The sequence below is a fragment of the Mastigoproctus giganteus genome, chromosome 4 (genome assembly GCF_048544385.1).
Source record: "Mastigoproctus giganteus isolate SK-2022 chromosome 4, ASM4854438v1, whole genome shotgun sequence".
Classification (NCBI taxonomy): domain Eukaryota; kingdom Metazoa; phylum Arthropoda; class Arachnida; order Uropygi; family Thelyphonidae; genus Mastigoproctus; species Mastigoproctus giganteus.
Window position 1 is genome coordinate 66,172,146 of NC_143578.1, and position 21,870 is coordinate 66,194,015.

A 21,870-nucleotide genomic window follows, 5' to 3' on the forward strand; every position below is an offset into this window, starting at 1 on the left:
GTGTTTGGTAACGTTTTGGTTACAAATGTGTGTTCAATCTTGGGTGATCGGCACCTAACCCTATTTTTCCCATAGGGCCTGTTGTTTATATTGCATGATTTTGCATTGCAAGAGGGTTTCTAGGAACACAACTATCGTGCTATACGAGGACTGATAGTACTCACTTATGTTACCCAGCTCTGGAAAAATTCAATGGAAAAGTTTGGTGAAACACAAGCAGTTGCTTTTGACATCTCAAAGGCTTTCGATGGTGTTTGGTATAAAGGTCTTCTAAACAAGCTCCCATCTTATGGTTTGCCAACTGTTTTTTGTAATTGGGTATCCAGCTTTCTCTCTGACCACTCACTGCAGGTGATGGTAGATGGCTCCCTGTCTTCTAACTTCTCCACTAATGCTGGTGTTTCCCAAGGTTCAGTTTTTTCTCCATCTTTTTCTATTGTATATTAATGACCTTCTGTTAACTGGAAATTCTACCCATAGTTTTGCTGATGATAACACATTTCATTCCACCTTCCAATTTCATTCCACTTTGAGAAATCTTGCCTGCACAAACAGCCTCAACTTCTCAAATATCCGCTACCCAATTCCTTAAATGCTGACTTCCAGGTATTTCTCCATTGGGGCAAAGATAATTTAGTTGATTTCGATCCTAAAACTCAGTCCTGTCTTATATCTCACAAAAAGGATTCTTCTGCACCTATGCTTATCTATGATGATACTCAGATTTCTAGACAAGATCACATTTCTCTATCAGGGATTACTCTGACTTCTAATCTCTCTTGGCATAAGCAAATCTCAAATAGTGTTTACTCTGCATCTATACATGAGTTTTCTCTTTTGCTCTCAGTGTTACTTTTCTTCTCAACAGCTGCTCACTCTGTACAAATCCCAAATTCACCCTGCCATTCAATATTGTTCTCACACGTGGGGCAGTAACTCCAAAACCTCTCTCAGTATTCTAAATTCCATTCAAAAAAGGGCAGTTAGGTTAATTAAAGACCCATCTCTAGCAAAGGTCTCTCCACTCTCATCTCATAGATGTGCTGTTTCTGCTGGCTGTCTTTTTTATAGATACTGCCATTGGCACTGTTCTACGGAGTTGGCTTCTATAATTCTTTTTCTCTCTCTCTCTCTCTCTCTCTCTCTCTCTCTCTCTCTCTCTCTCTCTCTCTCTCTCTCTCTCTCTCTCTCTCTCTCTTCCAAGCCAGTCTGAACATACTATTATTATTATTAGCTATATGGTGCAAGGAAGCCTGAGGCTTATGCTGCACCAGCCAAAAAAAAAAAAAATCTCCGAGTTACCCTGTGAGAGAGAGAGAACTAGAAGGGAATCACTAAGAAAGAGAAGAATGATGTTATCCAGCTCAGGACCCTGGGTGTGCCAAGCCCATACTCACCAGATGTGAGCCGCCGGGGATATGCTGCTGCAAGTCAGCATCCTTTTACAGTCCGACTTCAAATCCATGAACCAACTTTTCTTCTTCCTCACTTATTCCTTCAACTTCCATTTTCTGGAACAACTTCCTTTCATATGTATTTCCTGAAAATTACTTCTACTGTTATTCAAGTCTAATGTCAACGAGTGTCATCTTTCATTCTCTCAACCTTCAATCCATGCACAGTACTAAATACTACAGGTTCAAATATCTCTTGTGTTTATCATTTATCACTACTTATACTCAGTGCTTTTTTTTGGGACAGTACGGCATACCGGCACCTTCATTAACATTTGCTTGTGACAGTTGGATGCAGTACACTTCGAAATTTGTAATCTTCCGTAAATTTTTTCACGTTTTCCTACTATTTTTACAACCTGAAAGGATCACTTAGGATGAATATTAAAGTGAATAAATAAAAATAATGATACACCTGAAATTGAAAATATTCAAAAATTTTATTAAGTACAATACACGATTACATTCACTAAACAAAACATTTAATGAGAAAACTGTTTTGATAATTAGCAAAATTTAAAACAATGTTTTAATTCACTTTCCAGGCGGGCCGTGGGTTGGACACAACTGTGAATCAATTGTAAACACCCCCTCCGAGAATTAGGAGAGAGAGTGATTTTCTTTTACCCCGACAAATAATCATCTGTTGTTTCGCAGAAGTGCGTTATCCACATTTTTTCCTGTGACGTCTCCGTAGCCAGGTGGGCAGGAGCAGCAGTGCATAGCACATGCTTCTTGATTAGACCGGGGTTCGAGCCCATGACCACCAAATACGGAGGATGCGGAAAGGTCAGGGAATGACCACCGCATATCCCCGAAGCAATATGGCCTTAGTTGCTAATGCTCCTAAAAACCAAATAACAACAAAAACCACATTTTTCCGTAAATTTTCCCTCTCTCTGTTTACGTGGTCGCAGTAGCTGAATATCCGAATGAAACCGACATTTTGGACAGTTAAAAAAAAAAAGAAAAGAAAAAATTCGAATTTAAGAACTAGTGACAATATCGATGACGAGAGAAGGAAAACGAGGACAACGAAGGTATTAAACCTTCTAAACATGAATCGTTGGCATTTGGTGAAAATGAAGTTAGAAAATTATCAATTAGGTTACAGTTAAATGAAAGTGATACAATTCGTGGATTTCGGGAATAGCTAATTGAAAAGATGATTTCGGAAGAATTGAAGCATTTGATGGACGCTCTGAGTACGATACCAATTTAATCGAGTGAATGTGAATGAGGATTTTCACAAATGAATCTGATTGCCAGCCGAACCAGAGCTTTGTTGATGACAAAAACAGTTTCTTTACTACCGTTTCTGAAAATTGTAGGCCCACTGCTGACCTGCTTCGATCCAGCAAAATATGTCGATTCGTGGCTGCTTTGGAAACATCATTCAGCAACAGACACAAATAAGAAAAGAAGTCAGCATAGTGTGTTGGATGGCAACTCACTAAAAATTTGGAATATTCTATAAAAACTTTGTTATGAAATTTTTTTTACTAATTTTTGCTTATTATTTTTTATTTATTACTTATTTTTAATCTTTCTATACATTAAAATAATTTTCCTCCTAGTGATACTTATTCACCCAATGGGAGAAGAGGGATGCGGGTTACGCGATATACGCAACAAATACTAAAATATGTAACAGAAGCTTGTTTTACTGTGGTAAAACAATGTTAATATACTTAATTTGTTGTTCTTATTCCAAAACCATTACTACTAAAGTAACAATATTAGGAAATAATGTTTTAGAGTACTGTACTTTTCATGTCCTATAAATTTTCAATTTTTCCTGATAGCAAAGAATGAGTAGTGGCACCTATTCTTTTACAAAAGAAGCACTGCTTATACTAATCTCCTATAGGGCATAATTGATTGAAAAGGCTCTTATTATTTACTAGTTCCTATCATGTCTGGGCAAAATTCCAGACACTTTCAATTTCAATTGTGACTCTCGGCTTTTTCTCAATAATATCTTATACCTCTTAATAAATCCTCAGATGGCCTATTCTTAATATCATTAGTAAGAACATGTACATCAGTGTCATCTTTTATGCTCTTAAAAGAAAAGTATACATCATTCAGCACAGGCATTGAAATAATTTGAAAATTATAAGCATTTCTGCATTCAATTCAATTGACAGAAACATTGAAACTGAATGCTGAAATATGTACAATTTTCAAATTAAATGCAGTGATAAAAGCAGATAAAGCACACAATCATAAATGCTTAAACAGTAAGTTTTTACTGTTTAAGCATTTATGTTTTTTTAAGCATTTATATATTTTTCAACAGAGAACTTGGCTAACATATATTTTAATAGACTCTAATAATAATGCTATTCCATGGACATCTTTTAAATATTCAATATGAAATATATATGAATTCTAAAAATATATTGTTCATTTTATACAAGTTGGTCTAATTAAAACAAAGTTTAAATCTAAAAAATTTGTTTAAAATTTCAATGAAAACAAGATGACTGCACTTGAAGTAATAATTTTAAAAATTATAATCCATACCTGACTGTTTCCCACTCGAAGAGTTCTAAATTTACCCAGTAAACTTTGTTCTTTTTCATTAAAGGCAACACTGTCATACTGTTCATCATCATCTTCATCAATAGCGCAACTTTCAGCAGCAGGCAATTCCCCTTCTTTAGCAGAACTAGACTGTACCAATTTCATGTATTTGTATTCCAATCTGAAATAGAATTTTGAAATTTAGATTTATAAACATTTTAAATATTCAATGATATTATTATTATTTGTTTTTTTTTTTAGGAGCATTAGCAACTAAGGCCATATTGCTTCAGGATATGCAGTGGTCATTCCCTGACCTTTCCGCATCTTCCGTATTTGGTGGCGATGGGCTTGAACCCCGGTCTAATCAAGAAGCGTGTGCTACGCACTGCTGCTCCTTCCCACCTGGCTATGGAGGCGCATTCAATGAGATAATTCAAAGAACCCATATTAGGGATATCATCAATCAATATGAATTTTCCACTGAAATGAGATAAGTGTAATCAAAACATTCCCAAATTGTATTATAAAATAAAAAACTCACTCACCAAGTATTCTATACTAAAAACCTTGAATGCAAGACTTGATAGATAAAAAAAGCCTTGAACTCCTGCTTGATTTCCACTCACCATTTCCTTCAGCTTTTCTTGCAGTTGTCCATAAATCTCTAAAACATCATGAAATCTCATCCTCTTAGGTACAAATTTTAGTTTTAAGAACAAGAAGAAATTTTGCTTTTGGTAGAAATTGTTACAGATTTGGGCTAACAAGAGCAGGCCTGCTCCAATGTCAAGAGAAAATAAATCATGTTTTTTGACATTGATGGAATCAGGAATTTGCTCCATTAAGTCAAGATGTGAATCACATTACTATAAAGTTCTACAATGATTATGGGTGATGCACTATGAAAATTCTCAAAAAATGGTGTGCTGTTTGTTTGTTTGTTATTTGGATTTTAGGAGCATTAGCAACTAAGGCCATATTGCTCCGGGATATGCAGTGGTCATTCCCTGACCTTTCGGCATCCTCCGTATTTGGTGGTGACGGGCTCGAACCCAGGTCTAATCAAGAAGCGTGTGCTACACACTGCTGCTCCTTTCCATCTAGCAACGGAGGCACCAGGTGTGCTGAAGATTGGTTACTGCTCACACTAGTCTGACTATGTAACAATTTCTGGCCACGAGTAAGGTGGCTGTGGTTTCCCACCCCTCTCTGTAAATCAAATCTAGCTCCTGGTGATTTCTTCTTATTCTCAAAACTTTGGCACCTTGAGAGCAAAGGTTTCACATTTCAGAAATCCAGAAAAATCTCAGAGCCTGCTGACAGAGATCAACAGTGACAAAATAATTGGAATTCAAGTGGACTATTTCAATAGTAACAGAATACCCAATACATGACATTTTTTTTAAAAAATAAAATCCAGGAATTTTCTCATCACACCTTGTATGCTTATTTCAAAATCCAATTGTTTCACTAATTAAGGAGGCATCTAAATATAAAGATAAGAAATTAGAAAGGTGATTATCTAAATTTGTTAACTATTTATGCATTAACTATAAAAACAGACCTGAATTTTTGCACCTGTTCACTTGCTCACTACACCACCTATTCATCCCCTCCAATAGTTTGTCTAGTTCTTGAATTTATTCAACTCTATCACACAATTCTTCCTCAATATGAATTTATGACCCCTTCGTGTGTAGTGTGAGTAAATGAAAGAATGCCATCAGTACTGAGCTTACCCAATTCATTCAAAGCCTTAAACACCTCAATCAGATCTCCTCACAAGTGCCTAGGCTTCAGATGCTGCAATATACAGAACTGAAACCTTACCTAAAATGAGGCTTCCGGACCTGTATGCAGTACTCAAGATATGGCTTAGCCACTGCCTTATACAATGGGATAATCACCTCCTTATCCCTGCTAGAAAAATTTCTGTATATCATTGATAAAACACCATGAGCTGTTCTGGCAGCCTGTCTGCACAATTACTCCAGGTCTTTTTCATTTTCTGCTATGCTGAGTGTAGTACCACACAGTTGGTATGTTAAGCTGGGATTACTGTTATCCATACAAAGCACCTTGCATTTTTCAATGTTAAATTTCAATTGCCATTTCAAAGTCTGTTTAACTTTTCTAGATTTTGCTGAGTAGCATACCTTGATTATTGTCATTAATCACCCTTTCAACCTTCATATCATCTGAAAACTTAGATATGAGGCCCGATATGCCTAGATCAATATCGTTAATAAATAAAGGCAGTTTCCCACTTTATGAGTTTTCACTTTGTGAGTTCCCAAGTTTACAAATTCTTTTTTTCAAGTATCAAGTATCAACAAAATTGAAAATATAAACATTAATTGCAATAAATAAATGCTCATCATCAACATCAGCAGCAGCATCCATTTTCAATCCACAGCAGGATGAAGAACTCTCCAGCAACTTTCCAGTTCCTTCTGTTTTGTGCAATGGCCATCCATTTACTACCCACAACCTCATGAATTTCATCTGTCCATCTTCGTCGTTGTCTTCCAGGTTTTCTTCTGGCTCCTCTTGGTACCATTCTGTAATTCTCTTAGTCCATCTGTCATCATGTCTTTGAGCTTTGTGTCCTGCCCAAGACCATTTTAGTTCTTTAGTTTTGATAAGAATGTCTTTTACTTGAGTTTGCTGCCTAATCCATGTGTTTCTTTTCTTATCTAACAGTCTGATTCCAATATAATTCATTCCATTCTTCGCTGTGTAGTTCTCAGCTTCTCTTCCATTCTTTTTGTGAGTGCCCAAGTTTCACTTCCATAAGTCATGGTGGGTAGCATACATGGGTTCATTATTTTACGTTTCAGACAAATTGAGATATTGCTCCTCAGTATGTGACCATATTCCAAAATTTATTCTTCTCTTGACTCCCAGCCATTTATCATTATTACAGCTAATAACTTGTCCCAGATAAGTATATGACTCCACCTTTTCAATTATTGCTCCTTTAATCATTATATCCCTTTCTATGGCATACTTATTCATCATTACTTTTATTTTAGCCATATTCCTCTTTAGTCCAAAATCCTTACTAACTCTGCATAACTGATTAAGATTTTCCTCTAATTCTTTGGGATCGTGGCTTATGACCACAATGTCATCTGCAAATCGTAAATGGTTTAGGTACTCTCCATTCACAATTACTCCTTTCTGCGACCAGTCTAATCTTCTGAAAGTTTCCTTAAGGGCAGCAGTACACAACTTTGGAGATATTGTGTCTCCTTGTCAAACTCCTTTTTCAATTTTAAATTTGCTACTGTCTTTGTCTAGTCTAGTCTAATAAAGGAGGTAGCGTTCTCGTATATTTTCATCAAAATCATAATATATGGGGTATCTATGCCTTGTCTTTCCAGTGCCCGAAGCATTGCCTTATGTTATATGGAGTCAAATGCCTTTTCATAATCCACAAAGACTAGGCATAATGGTGTTTTATATTCATTTGCTTTCTCCATTATCTGTGATATTATGTGAAGGTAATCTACAGGTGAGAATCACATCCTAAAGCCAGCTTGCTCTTTCGGTTGATTCTCATCAAGTATTCTTTCTAATCTGTTAGTAATGACCCTTGTGAACAACTTGTAGATGTGGGATAACAAGCTAATTGGTCTATAATTTCCAATTTCTGATTTATCTCCTTTCTTATGCAGCAAAACTATGATTGCATTATTTCACTCCTTAGGCATCACACCTTTTCTAATGCATTTTGTGAAGAGTCTTGCCAGTTTTTGTGCTATGTCTCTTCCAATTTTAACAACTCTACAGTAACTTCATCTTCCCCTGGATCTTTCTGATTCTTCATTTTCTTCAACACATGTTCTACCTCATCAGGAAGGTTTCGGGTATGTTATGTGTGTTACTAATTTGTGATCCATCTTCCCCACTGCTGGCATCATTCCCTCGCTCCTTGTATAATTCTCTATAGTAGTGTTCTGCTATTTGAATTATACCTTCTCTGCTATTTATAAGTACACCATCGCTATTCTTCTGTTTCAGTATCATTTGTCTTTCTGTGTTACTGCCAATTTAAGTCCTTTGTTTTCCCTTAATGCTTGTTCTACTTTTCTTGTGTTAAATCTTCTTATGTCGTCTCTGAGTCTCTTTCTAATCGCTTTGCATAAATACTCAATTTTCTCCTTGTTAGTGTTTATCTTGCTCTTCCTTTGTCACCTTTGGTTCATCATGACAAATGTTTCTTGACTAATTTTTTCTTCTTTGGATTTCGTTTTACCTATCGGTTTCTTGGGCTTTATCACTTTCAGAAAGTTGTAATATTCTTTGTCGATATCTTGTCCTGAACAGTCTGCAGAAGCTCAAACATTCTTAAGTTCCAGTACATACTGCTTTTTCTCCTCTTCTGTTATCTCAAAGTCTTTCGTATTTTGCCTTTAGCCAGTGGGTAGTTCGTTGGTTGGTGGAACAGACTTCCATCCCTTGTTGTGGAAGTTGATAGCCTAAACAAATTTAAGGCTCAGCTGGACAGGTATTTCGAACGAACGGAGGGGTGAAATGGGAATTATTTTATTTTTTTTTTTTTTTTTTGGCTGATGCTGTATAAGCTTGCTTTCTTGCATCATATGCCTCTACTAATGCTAATTTACTTGAGTCAGTTTTTCCCTTTATTTTCTTACATCTATATCAAGTGTGCATCTTACCATTCTGTGATCACTTCCAACATTTACCATGTTCTGGATGGTAACATCATTCACAATATATCTTCTGTTAGTGAGGATGAAGTCTATTTCATTAGCTGTTAATCCATTTGGACTCTTCTGCGTCCACTTTCTGTTCACCCTTTTCTTGAAAAAGTGTTGATTACTGACAATCCTCGAGATTCTGCAAATTCCACAAGTCTTTTATTTCTTTCACCAATTCCAAAATTTCCTATAGTTCCGCTTTCTGCACTGTTTTGTCTCTTTCCAACCTTAGCATTGAAGTCCCCCATAATGATAGGGTAGTGGGTTTTCTGCTCATCTAGAAGACTCAATTTCGGTGTACATTTCTTCAATCTCTTCATCATCGTGGCTCGATGTTGGTGCATAAATCATTATAACCTTTAGTTTGTACCTCTTATTAATCCTGAGTAGTAGTCTTGACACCCTTGGTGATGTACTTTTGAAATCAAAAATGTTGTTTTTTTATATCTTTATGGACCAGAAAGCCAACTCCACCTTCGTTCCTTTCACTGTTTGCATTGGTGTACAGCAGATTTCCAATCGATAAACTTATAAGTGATTCATTTCTTCTTCTTCTTTCAGCCAAACCAATGATATTCCAATTCTCATTTTCTAATTCCTTTTCCAGCTCTAATATCCTGTCTTCACTGATGAGCGACCTTATGTTGTAACAGGCCAAGTTCAGTTTCTGTGCATGGCAGCCTGGTCATACCCAGAGATTCTTAGCACCCTCTGCTTCCACTCTGATCCTCTCGCTACCATAAGAGGGGAAGTGAAAGCCACATTGGTACTGAGGGCCATTTGTTTCGTTGTTCTGTCATGTGCTAGAGGGCTTGGTCTCTTCCTCTTCACGTTGACCAGGCATCTTGAAGAGAACCACTCTACACGTTCGTTGCCACCTAAATGACGTAAATAAATTAATGCTAAACAACGAAATAAATGCTAAACATTCATAAAGATGGCATTTCGAACCATGCGCATATTTACACAATACAGCACTGCTATGCACGTGTTTGTTTGTTCAGGCAGACGAGAGCATCTCACTGACACATAACATAAAGCAGTTACCACGCTGATGTTACAAAGAGTGATTGTGTTGCTCTTCATTTTCACTGTCTTGTCTTATTTCAAATTTATCCCCCTTATTAAGGGGGTTAAATTTGAAATAAGGAATGGCGTTTGGAATAAACCCTGTCCTCAGTTTATGGATAATTTTAAGAACCAGCAAATTTTGCAAAATGAAACAGAAGCGGTCACAGCTTGAGGTTTGTACAACTGATGTCACTAGTCTGTTTCAAGCACACGATGCAGTTCACAAATGCAGACCTCCTTGAAATGGCAAAATGTGAAGAAGCTGATTTAACAGCTGAACCTCCTGTTCATTCCTTCACTCTGAAGGGGCTTGACAAAGCTTTTCAACACATAGAAAAAGCAACTGAGATTTTCAAGTAGCAAGATTCAAATTTCAAGCACACTAGAAAAGTTGTTACAGATTTAAAAAATGCGTATGCATGCTGTCATGAAATTTATAAAAAAAGAGAAGACTGTCTTGGAAACAAACAACTCTTGAAGCATTTCTGAAGAAGACGACTCCTTGTGCTTCCAACAAATGAACAATGAGTGCCAAGTCAACAATGAGTGTTCAACCAATAATGAATGACGAACCATCAAGTGTGCATTTAGTCAATGATGATAAAGAATAAACATTCTTTAACATTTGTATAACATTTGCATATTAAGCTAAGCTATACATATGATCTAGCCATTTGTATAACATAAATAATTTCTTTATCATTATAATTTGCTTGAAAATTTTAAAGACTATGTTTTCATTTCTTTGGATAAATAAATTATTGTTTAAGCATAAACTATTGTTTTGTTAACCTTTATTTAACATTACCATGGTCAATTTCATTGTTGAGAATGTAACCCCTGTTTTTAGCATTACGTCTATGGGATATAAATTCCCGCTTTACGAGTGCGTGCCAGGAACAAATTAACTTGTAAAGTTGGGAACTACCTGTACAGAAAACAACAATGGGCCCACCACTGAACCATGAGGAACTCCACTAATAATATAAGTCCATGAAGAGCAGTCAATTGATAATCACTCTGTCCCCTCCCACTCAACCATTCCTTTATCCACAGCAGTAACTTGCTCTTAATGCCACACTGCTCCAATTTGTGCAGCTGTATTTTATTTGTAAAATAATAAGAGGAGTTTACCTCAATATAGTACGTAGAACACTTCTGTATGATACTCTCCAGAAATTAAAATGAAAAAATCTAAAAACTTACATTAGAGTAAAAAATAATTAAAATCAATTTAACGCAATTAAAAATATTAAAAAGAATCTAACGAAAATATTCAAAACGATTTTCCTTCCTGAAGCTGACAATGCTTTTTGAAAGTATGTCGTGATCACAGGAATGAAAATTACGAATGGGTAATTTTCATTCCTGTGATCACGATAGAAAAGCATTGTCAGCTTCAGGAAGGAAAATCGTTTTGAATATTTTCGTTAGATTCTTTTTAATATTTTTAATAGCATTAAATTGATTTTTAATTGTGTTAAATTGATTTTAATTGTGTTTTAATTATTTTTTACTCTAATGTAAGTTTTTCGATTTTTTCGTTTTAATTTCTGGAGAGTATCATACGGAAGTGTTCTATATATTATATTGAGGTAAACTCCTCTTATTATTTTACAAATATTAATATCAACGTAGAATGTATTGAGCATTACAGCTCTGATTCATACTAGCTGTATTTTATGTACAATAGTATCAAAAGCCTTTCTGAAATCAAAGTATATATCAAAATTATTTGTTGCATCCAGTTCCTTTGCCATTGTGTCAAAATCAAATTGGGCAGACATGATCACACCTTTACAATTCCATGCTGTAATTGCATTTTAATTGTGTAGCTGGTCCTGCATTACTTCTTTAACCAGTGATGCCATTATTTTCCCTGGAACAGAAATTCTGTTTATTTGAACAGCCTTCATTCTCATGTATTTCTCAAAAATTACAATCTGCAGAAATTCAAGTCCAACATCAATAAGTACCTTATTTATTTTTTTGTCAACCCACACATGGTACTAGAACACCATAAACTCCATTTATATTTTTGGTTACTATAAAAAAAGAAAAAAATGTAATTTATTATATGTTTCAGTAGGACAGTATAACAACCAGGAAGAAAACAGATATTTGGAGTGGGGAGATTACAACAGAAGTGTCTTGACATGCCCCGACACTCTACAAGAAACATTCATAAATATATACACTGACACAGTTACTAGTCAGAGCTTCCCGCCCACATGTATAAAATTATAAAAATAAATATTCTTTTGTTTGGTGGAATTTTTCTATTCTTTTGTACAGGAGAATATGCATTCTTGTTTTCTCTTCTTGTCTATTTGCATAATTCAATGGGAATAGAGTGGGTGCTTCTTAATTTAATGCTTACATGCACCAGAATTTTAAATCTGACTGTTGCTTTCCCAAGATGGAAGAACACATTGATTGCATATGCTTTCTGGATGTTTGCATGTGACGCCCTTTTCCCACGCTTTGTGTTATGAGCACAGAGAAAATAATTTCCAATATCCAATAAACACGAGTCTGCAGAATGCCATCACTGGCCATGTGAGAAAGATGCCATGTTATACAGGTAACCAGGGATAATACTGAAGAAATTCAGTTTTCAAAGGTATACAAATAAACAGCTTGTAATAAATATCTTGTAATTGTTGGATTGTTCCAATTTATATATTAGTTATATTTAAATAATTGGTGTTATTTCCATTAAAAGCTACATACTTCCTATTTTTTTTCCAGAAATGTAACACTAAGACAAAAAGAGTCATCCCTAGAGCTACACTTGCTCCAATTACAATCTGAAGGTCCAAGGGAATAGAAGAACAGGGCTGACGATGTGTTAACATTTCCTCTTGTCCTCTAACAGATAAACATCCTTTTGGAGAAATGTAATGAAGTATTTGTTCTCCATGAATACATTCTCCTTTTACCACCTAGGAAAGATAAAAAGCTATTAATGATATTAATTACTACCAGCAGTGACTGGCAATTAACTGAGAGCAGAGGTTATTGAACAATTGTTGTATAGGCTAACAGCTAATTCATTAGACATATTTAAATGACTTTATATATATTAAATGTCCAGGGTTTTTTTTTTTTTTTTTGGTGATGGTAAAGACTTAAGCTTTGGAGGGTCAAGCTCCACTATTAAACTGAAAAATGACAAATGGAGCATTGGAGCATGTAACTTAGAGCTTCTATTACAAATGTATTTCAATAATAGGCTTTATGTGAACTAACCTATTAGCAAAATCTGACTTTCCATAATTATTTCTCAAAGACTGGTTCAGGGAAAGTTTTGTTTATAAACATTTGCCACAAGGAATTCAGTAATTTACTAATAAAGCACAAAGGACAACAAACAGTGTAACAGATGCAAAAGGTCAGAGTGAAGGAAATTATAAGAACCAAAGAAATGGCTGAGAGCATCTGATGACACTATACAGTGCCAGAAAGCACTAATATCAATTTCAACTGTTATCTAGCTTACATTTATAAGGATATAAAAACAAGGATCTTTGTTTGCAATTGTACACATAGCTTCTCTTCTGATGCTTTGAACTTGAGAATCTCTTCTCACCAAACTCCCTGGATTGCTATGCTCACTCTTTTTAAATATTTCTTTCACTCTTGACTTTTTTACATCTGCTACATTGCCTGTTGCTGGGTGTTTTTTTTTTTTGCACAAAAATAACTAAGCTTAACTAAGGTGCCTGCATACTCTATCAATTTGTAGAACATATCCATAAACAAAACTTTGCCTGAAACTGTGTTTTGGCAAGTTTGTTATTATTGTTTGTTATTTGGTTTTTAGGAGCATTAGCAACTAGGGCCATATTGCTCCGGGAATATGTGGTGGTCATTCCCTGACCTTTCCGCATCCTCCATATTTGGTGGTGACGGGATCGAACCCCGGTCTAATCAAGAAGTGTGTGTTACGCACTGCTGCTCCTTCCCACCTGGCTACGGAGGCAACTTGTTTTGGCAAGTATTGTAGAGTAATACAACTGAACAATGGCGCACTGTGTTCCCCACTCCTTTTTTCAATTCTGAAAATGCTCCAAAGCTCACTCCACAAAATAACCTGGAAAAAAAAAAAGTAATAAATAATTACAGGTAGCCCTCGATTTACGTCAAGGTTAGGTTCATGGGGGGACAGGCGCAAATGGAACCCTTTATACAGTGGAGTCAATTGGAAATCACAGGTTTAGGTTCCGGTTACCAAAAATTTTTACCTACTACTTTGCATCAATTGTTTTATTTTATTAGCATTCTTCATACTTGTAGTAATAGTTGATGGAGACATATTTATAGCCCTACACACATTAGGGTGGCTTTCATCCGATTCTATCCTCCAAATATTGCACTAGGACTCGATTAATTACTTTTACCAGACATGGCTTGTGTTTATTCTATTAAATTAAAAACTTTATAACACAAATGAAAAAACTGCACACAGCTAGCACTATTAATATTATTTAATTTATTAATAGCACAATTAATAAAAAAATGTTAGCATAATAAATTTCCAACACGTGTAAATAGCGTAAACAACAACTAACTGAATGCTTCACCGCACTGACCTTTACTACCCACATCCACTAGGTGGTTACTTTGAGGGTGGGAATCTTTCTCATCTCTGATACAAGTGCACTAATTGCTGATTGGCTCAGATTGTCCTAAATCATGTGAACAGTGCACGATACATAGCACAATATGATGCCAATAAATTTTGTCTGATGTTTTTAAACTTTCAATTTATAAAAAAATTGCAAAAATAAATAAATAAAAATGGCATTGCGGTTAGTGATCGGCAGTATTGCGAATTGGCACAAATTGGACCGGCACGAAACGAGGGCTACCTGTATTTACTTATAATTGTAATTGTTCTTTATTAAAATGTGTCCATGAATTGTTTCCTGCATATCGGTCTCCGTAGCCAAGTGGTCAAGAGCGGGAGTGCAGTAGCACACGCTCTTTGAGCAGACTGGGGTACAAGCCCCTGACTGCTGAATATGGTCGATCTGCCAACCCGCACTGGACCAGCATGGCAGATTATGGTCCATTTCCCTCAGCATGAATTGTTGAGGAGGCTTCCATCCTGCAGTGGGTTGATAATGGCTGCACTTTACTTTTTTTTTTTACCATTAATTTTAAATTACAATAAAATAATTTTTAACAGAATTAAAAATAAAAGAAGAAAAATTTCTATTTCACTCCCAGCATTATATATATATATATATATATATATATATATTTATTTTATTTATTTTTTTTTTTTTTTTGAGTGCAGTAAAATTCCAGTTATCTGAAATTTCAAGTTTTGAAATATTTAAAAAAAAAAAAAAAAAAAAAGGGAAAAAAATCTTTTATTTTTTCCCCTGATTTTAAATCAAAGAAATTGGCACATTTATATTCAACTGTAAAAAATGAAACTATCACATGAATATAACAAAATCATGATTCCACTGATATAAAACATATTCTCATTTATATTCCACTGATATTAAAACATTTTTTCACCAGGTCAGAGGAGTTTACAATAAATCATGAATACAATCATTAATTGTATTTAGCAGTCACAAGACTTGAACCACTGTCCATTCAAAAAGCATATCCTATTGCACTCTCACTCCTGAACACTCAGCTACGTGTATACAGCATATAAATTAAATAATAACATACTAACTACACTGAGACTATACATAAACAACTTATGTAATATAATGTATGTAGTACATTGCATGTTTGATTTAGATTTCTTAAATTAACTGCATTGGTATTAGTATTAACCATATAGTGCAAAGAAGCTGTCATTATATATATGTATATACACCTAAAGATGCAACCCAGTCTTAATATCTTTCCCCATAATTTGAATTTATGGCCCCTAGTTCTAGAATCATAAGAGACTCTTTTGCAGATCTCACAAGATTGTTGCCCATCTTTGGACCCTTTCAAATTGCTCAATATCTTTCTTTAGTTGTAGTCTCCATATTTAAACACAGTATTCTAAGTGCCATCTTACAATTGCCTTATACAGTGGGCTTATAACTTCCTTACCTATACAAACAAATGTTCCTGTCATTAAAAGACTATGTATACCTAATAAAATGGTTACTCAGCGTATAATATACTGGGCTACCACTTGCTCCAACTTAAAACACAAATTACAGTATGACCAGTATTGAATCCAGTGTTTGCACTGGGGGAGATGTAAACTTAAAGGTACATGCACTGGGGCAGAAATTTCAGGGGTACATGTAATATATGTGTATACTTTTTATTATTAATTAATATTTACAACATATGTATATGTTACAAACATATACATAAATATACAAATCTGTATATTTATGAATGTTATAATAAGAAAATATGAGAAAACAAAATAAGAAACAAAAGGAAATATTTATTATTTAACATCTAAATACTAACAGTCAGTTTGCAAAAACCACATTACTGACAATAATCACAGTTTAATAATATGAAAATTACTGATTAAAATTTGCAAAAAAATCATACAAATTATATTCAAACATGCAAGTATTATAATAATCTTATTCTTCTTTGCATATGTATCGATCACTTCTTTTATTATTTTTTTCCGATAACCCATTCGGGTCTTCTAAGTGTGTCTTCATGCAAGGTTGTAATATTACAGTACAGATACATATATAATAAAAAGATTATAAAATGTATTGTTTATAGGCTACAACCGAACCGTCTTGTTTGGGGTATATAAAGGAAGGATTAGTATTGGTATTAGGAATGGCCACATGGTGCAAGGAAGCCTATGCTGCACCAGCCAAAAAAAAATTAATAATAATAAGAAGAAAAAGAAGAAGAAGAAAATTAAAAAAAAAAAATAATTAACAAAAGAAAAGGAAACAGACAATATATGTGTTTCCCTCCTCCTGTAGGTAATTATCCAGCTGACCTTTGAATTTCCCCAGATTGCCCGCCTCTACCACCCATGTAGGTAACTTATTCCAGTGATTTATAACTCACTGGCTAAAATAAAACTTTCTGCAATCCAGTCTAAACATCACCCCAGTAACTTGAATTTATGGCCCCTAGTTCTAGAATCATTTATAACAGTGAAAATTTTGTCCTCATTCAAATTTATTTATACCTCTAGGTGAGCCTTAAACACCTCAATCAAGTCTCCTCTAAGGTGCATAGTTTCCAAGCTCTGCAACCCATATATATGAAGTCTTTCCTCATAGCCCTTTTGCAGACCTCACCAGGCAAGTTACCTATCTTTGGACCCTTTCAAGAAGTTCAATGTCTTTCTTTCTTTTCAATGTTATTCTTCAAGTATAGCGGTCTCCATACTTGATGACAGTATTCCAAGTGTTGTCTAACAACAGCCTTATATAATGGGATTATGACATCCTTATCTCTACTAAAAAATGTTCAATAAATCATCGATAGGACACTATGGGCCTTCCTTGCAACCTGTCCACAATTAGCCCCAAGTAGACCCTTGCTGTGAAAGAAACAAATAAAGGGAATCTGAAAACCCTAAAGCAAAACTGCCAACGATTGAAATAGTGGCTGCAGTACACTCCTCTCTCTGCCCAGATATCGTTTAGCCTTTCCCCTGAAAGCTGTGGAATACTTTCTAATTACAATAGCATCTGTCACTGACAGACCAATTCAGGAGAACCTATTCATGGCCTGCGATCCAGTCAGTCTTGTTTGCAAACAAAGAATTAGTCACAAGTAGACTGGTTGTGTGAAACACTATCAAGAGATGGTTTGTGTGAAAATAAAGGGAACTATAAAATGAAAATGCTGACACTCGAAATAGTGGTTTTTAGTTAGAAGTTGTGCAGCCAGAAATATTGCCCTATTTAATTGTTTTTAAAATTGTGTCTTTTGAATTTTAGTGATTTATTTTTTCCGTGTACCACCTAATGAGTACCACACTTAATTGCTGTGATTTTTTGTTTTTTGTGTTTATTTGACATAAATTTATTGAATTAAAACATTCTGTAAACTGATAATATGGCCCCTAAAGAGTGCAGTAAGAAGAAAATTTGGCTAAGGTAAAGAAAGCCCACACGAGAAGCATGCAAAAATTTGATGAAATTTAATGGTAAAAGTACTTTGCCATAACGGCATTTGTATTGTTGCTCGCTCTGTAAACAGATGGTGGGTGTTATTGGTCTGGAGTAGCAGTTGAATCCCGCAGGAGCTTGAAACCCTCCCAAAGTGGAGGGGATAACCTGACCTTTTTTCTTTAGAATCTCTAATTGAATTAACTAATTGAATCATGAACAGAGTGGTATTGGAAGTTCTAGCGTAGTAAAAAATGTTCGTAATGTAGTAGTTTCACCGGTAAACTTTTTCGAAGTTTGCCGTGCTTCTCGTGTGGGCTTCCTTTACCTTTGCCTTTTTTTTCTTAATAAACAATTTATCCACTAGTCCACCAGTGATTCTAAAGAAAAAAGGTCAGATTACCCACTCCACTTTGGGAGAGTTTCAATCTCCCATGGGATTCAGTTTCTACTCCTGACCAAATAACACCCACTGTATGTTTACTGCGAGCAATAATACAAATGCCGTTATGGCAAAGTACTTTTACCGATAAATTTATTGAACTTTTGTATGCTTCTCGTGTGGGCTTTCTTTACCTTTGCTAAAAATTTAAATTAAAATTAAACAAAAATTTTGGCGGGAATTTCAACGTCCGAGGTCTTTGAATGAATATTAAAATAAAAATTACTATTTTTCACCGGGAAGGAATTTTATTCCACCAGGGGTGGAAACTCACCCTAGTTATCCCTCTGGATTCAACATTGAGTATGACTCATATCCATAAGTTTGATGGAAAGTTTCTGTTCAGTCCAGTTGCCAATAAACATATCTCTTTCAAATTTCTTGGCTTCAGATTAATAATTAGTACACATGATCCCTCCCTGGCCTAAAGTTGGCTCTATGTATGGCATTTTTGGACATTACTTACTAGACTTCATGGATTTATCTCCTGAAAAAATTATCCTAATTACTGTTCTGGTTCTTTCCACTTCTCTGAATGCAGCTCTCCATTCTCAAACAGTACATTTGTTACTATCTACAACAGACATTAGGAAGCATAAGTTACTTTGCTTTTACATGTAATCACCTGGAGATGTAATTTATAGAAACTACCATTTTCTCTCTCTCTTCTCCTAGTTCACTTTTACTGTTCTGAGTATTTAAATTCAAATACACCGTTAATGGTAATCCAATTTATTCCAGTCCCTTGATCTGTGCCTATCAGAATAAGGGAGTGAGAACGATAGGAAAGGTATTATTAAAGTTATTCTATAATTCAGCTTAAAAGTGTGCTTCTTGTGTGTCTGATCAAATAACAGAAGTAAACTTATTGTTTATTTCTTTCTGTGCAGTCCAACCCTGGCCTCAAGTTGGCTCTATGGATGCTAATTTTGGACATTACTTTCTAGACTACATGGATTTATCTCCTGGAAAAATGATCCTAATTACTATTCTGGTTCTTTCCACTTCTCTGAATGCAGCTCTTAATTCTTCTTCTTTCTTGATTTCTTGGAAGGACCTGAGGAATAAGGAATTCAGCTGTTAGCTTTGGAATTTTCTTTTATTGGTAAATTATTGACAATACTTGTGTGATATCTTCCTATCCAATTCTCCAAAGTTACTAAAGTGAAAAACAGCTTTGCCAAAATGCCAAGTTTCGTCACATTTCTGCTGCATATTCCAAGGGTAATTCTCTGTCATTGAAAACTATCCCTGCAAAAATTTTTGGATAGCCTCTCACCAATCTAAATGCTAACATTCCACATCTGGCCATATTTCTGTTATGATCTCTTCAAATAATGATATATAAATCTTTTGCTCCTCACCTCATATGATGCACTCCTAATTTACTCTGGAGATTTCTCTGAACTTATAAAACCTGCCTGTACTAGACTTTAGCTTCCACAAACCATCACCGTCTTGGTTATCTAGCTACACCTCTCCCTCATACAGTACTGTTTCTAGTCTAGGAACACTAAATAATAAGAGTATAAGCATTTAAATTTAAGGTAAAAAAAAACAATCCCCCCAACCAAACACACAATAATATTATAATTAGAGTAATTCATGCTACTATTTAATCTGTAATAAGGTGCACAAAAAACTGAAATTCTTCTGTGTGAAATCAACAAAAAATACTTCAAAATTGTTTATTTATTGATACCACTTTTATTTTCAATCTTCTTTGAACACAACTATAAAAAATCCATGTTCTTTGTTAAAAAAAAAAAGATTTTTAATTAATTTTTAAAATTAAAACTCCCTTTAGACTTGTCTGCGAGTGAAAAGCAAATTTAAAAGCCATGTGTTTCAATGAATGTCACAATTAGAGGCTAACCTGTCAGTAATAGAAGCACTCACTGCATGAAACACGAGGCACGCAAATACCAACAGTTCAGTTCCAAATGATGCATCAGTGTCACAAAGCAAGAGCACATTATTGAGTAGAGGAACATGCATGGCAGTAAAGCCAACTTGCTATCAATAAATTTTTTTGTTTATACTCTGGGACAACCACATAGTCATAGGAGTTTACAAAGTAGAGAGAATACAAAAAACAGCACCTTATTTAGTAGTCTACAGACTTGAGCCATGGTCACTCAAAGCACATGTACTTATGTATCCTCATGTCTGACCACTCAGCTATGGTGGCATGACAGCTGCCAATCAACACATGCATATAATTAGGTTTAACTTAATCATGAATTTTTCTTAATTGTGCAATAATTAACAGATTTCTGGAATTTTCAGTGGAGAAATCAGAGAAAACATTTACAAAAACAGCTCTAAGAAGTTTCAGTTGTGTGGACATGGTAGATGCATGAATTGCTGAAATAATGTCAAGGTCTCGGTCTCATTGACCCCACATGCCTAACTCATGGTTAATATACATACTACACTAGTATGCTTACTGGTTGGTTAATTTGTCCTAAATTCAACTTAATTTAGAATACTGTTGTTACAATGGATAGTTTCCCTAAAACTTGCCTGAAATCTCATCTGCACAAAGGGAAAGTAGATCAATTAACAGTCTATTTCTTATTGGTTCGTACCACTCCTTATCACACAGGTTTTTAATTTCTACTGAATGCTGCATGCATTTCTTCTTAACTAGCATCTATAATTCTTCCATTTGCTTCTTTGTGGAAGAGATGAACAAAATTTCTTTCATTTATCCCCTTCTACTTCTATTTTCTAAAATGTTCTTCTTCTTCCATATACTGGCATGCTTTTGAAAATTTATGAAGCTACTGCAACTAACTTCCTTGTATGCTCTCAAAACTTTACTATCCATAGTTCTAACAGTATCATAAGTTTATTAACCTTTTGTATTTAAGGTTATCATAACAAATAAAAATACTGAAACATCACAGTACAATCACAAAGCTTCTTTATCTGAAGATTTTATATTTTTCAGTGTGTGGAAAATAGCTGTGCCATCTTGAATTACACAATTGAGCAACAGCCCAACGAAATAATACGACTGCCTTACCTTACCTTTCCTCAGGTATCATACTTTTCAACTTTTCTCTTTTATATTCTTCAAATGCATCATTCCACCACACTGAAAAGACTATGAAAAAACTGCATATCTCGATTGATGATTGTTTTTGTGTTTTATCCATCATTCTAGAGAACTCTATCTGAAGAGGTTGCAAAAAAAAAAAAAAAAAAAAACCACCTTCCAACTAGAGTTCTTATTAATTGTGTCACAAATAGTATGGCATGTAAAACAATACATAATATATAAAACCTGAACTACAGCAAAATTAATAACTTCAGATGGCTTCAGACTTCAATATAAGCCATTTTAGGTTAATGAATACTAATACTGTATAAGTATGACAAGACATAATGCAGCAGTAGTAAACCACAGAGCTGGACCAAAATCCCACCCCTGCCATGATAGTTTTTAACCCAGGGGCTCACATCTGGTGAGTATGGGCTTGGCACACCCAGGGTCCTGAGCTGGATATCATCATTCTTCTCTTCCTTGGTGATTCCCTTCTACTTTTGACTCCCTCTCT

At 34.9% G+C, this 21,870-nt stretch overlaps 1 protein-coding gene across 1 annotated transcript in view; it reads right to left on the reverse strand.

Moving 5' to 3' along the window:
- The window catches only part of LOC150086804 (endosome/lysosome-associated apoptosis and autophagy regulator family member 2-like), a 329,438-nt gene that overhangs the window by 17,872 nt on the left and 289,696 nt on the right, over positions 1-21,870 (reverse strand). The window contains exons 19-20 of the mRNA XM_090372273.1: positions 12,518-12,729; positions 3,984-4,164 (exon numbers count right to left, since the gene is read on the reverse strand). Coding sequence (XP_090228399.1) covers positions 3,984-4,164; positions 12,518-12,729 — 393 coding nt within the window. The remainder of the gene's footprint in view (positions 1-3,983; positions 4,165-12,517; positions 12,730-21,870) is intronic.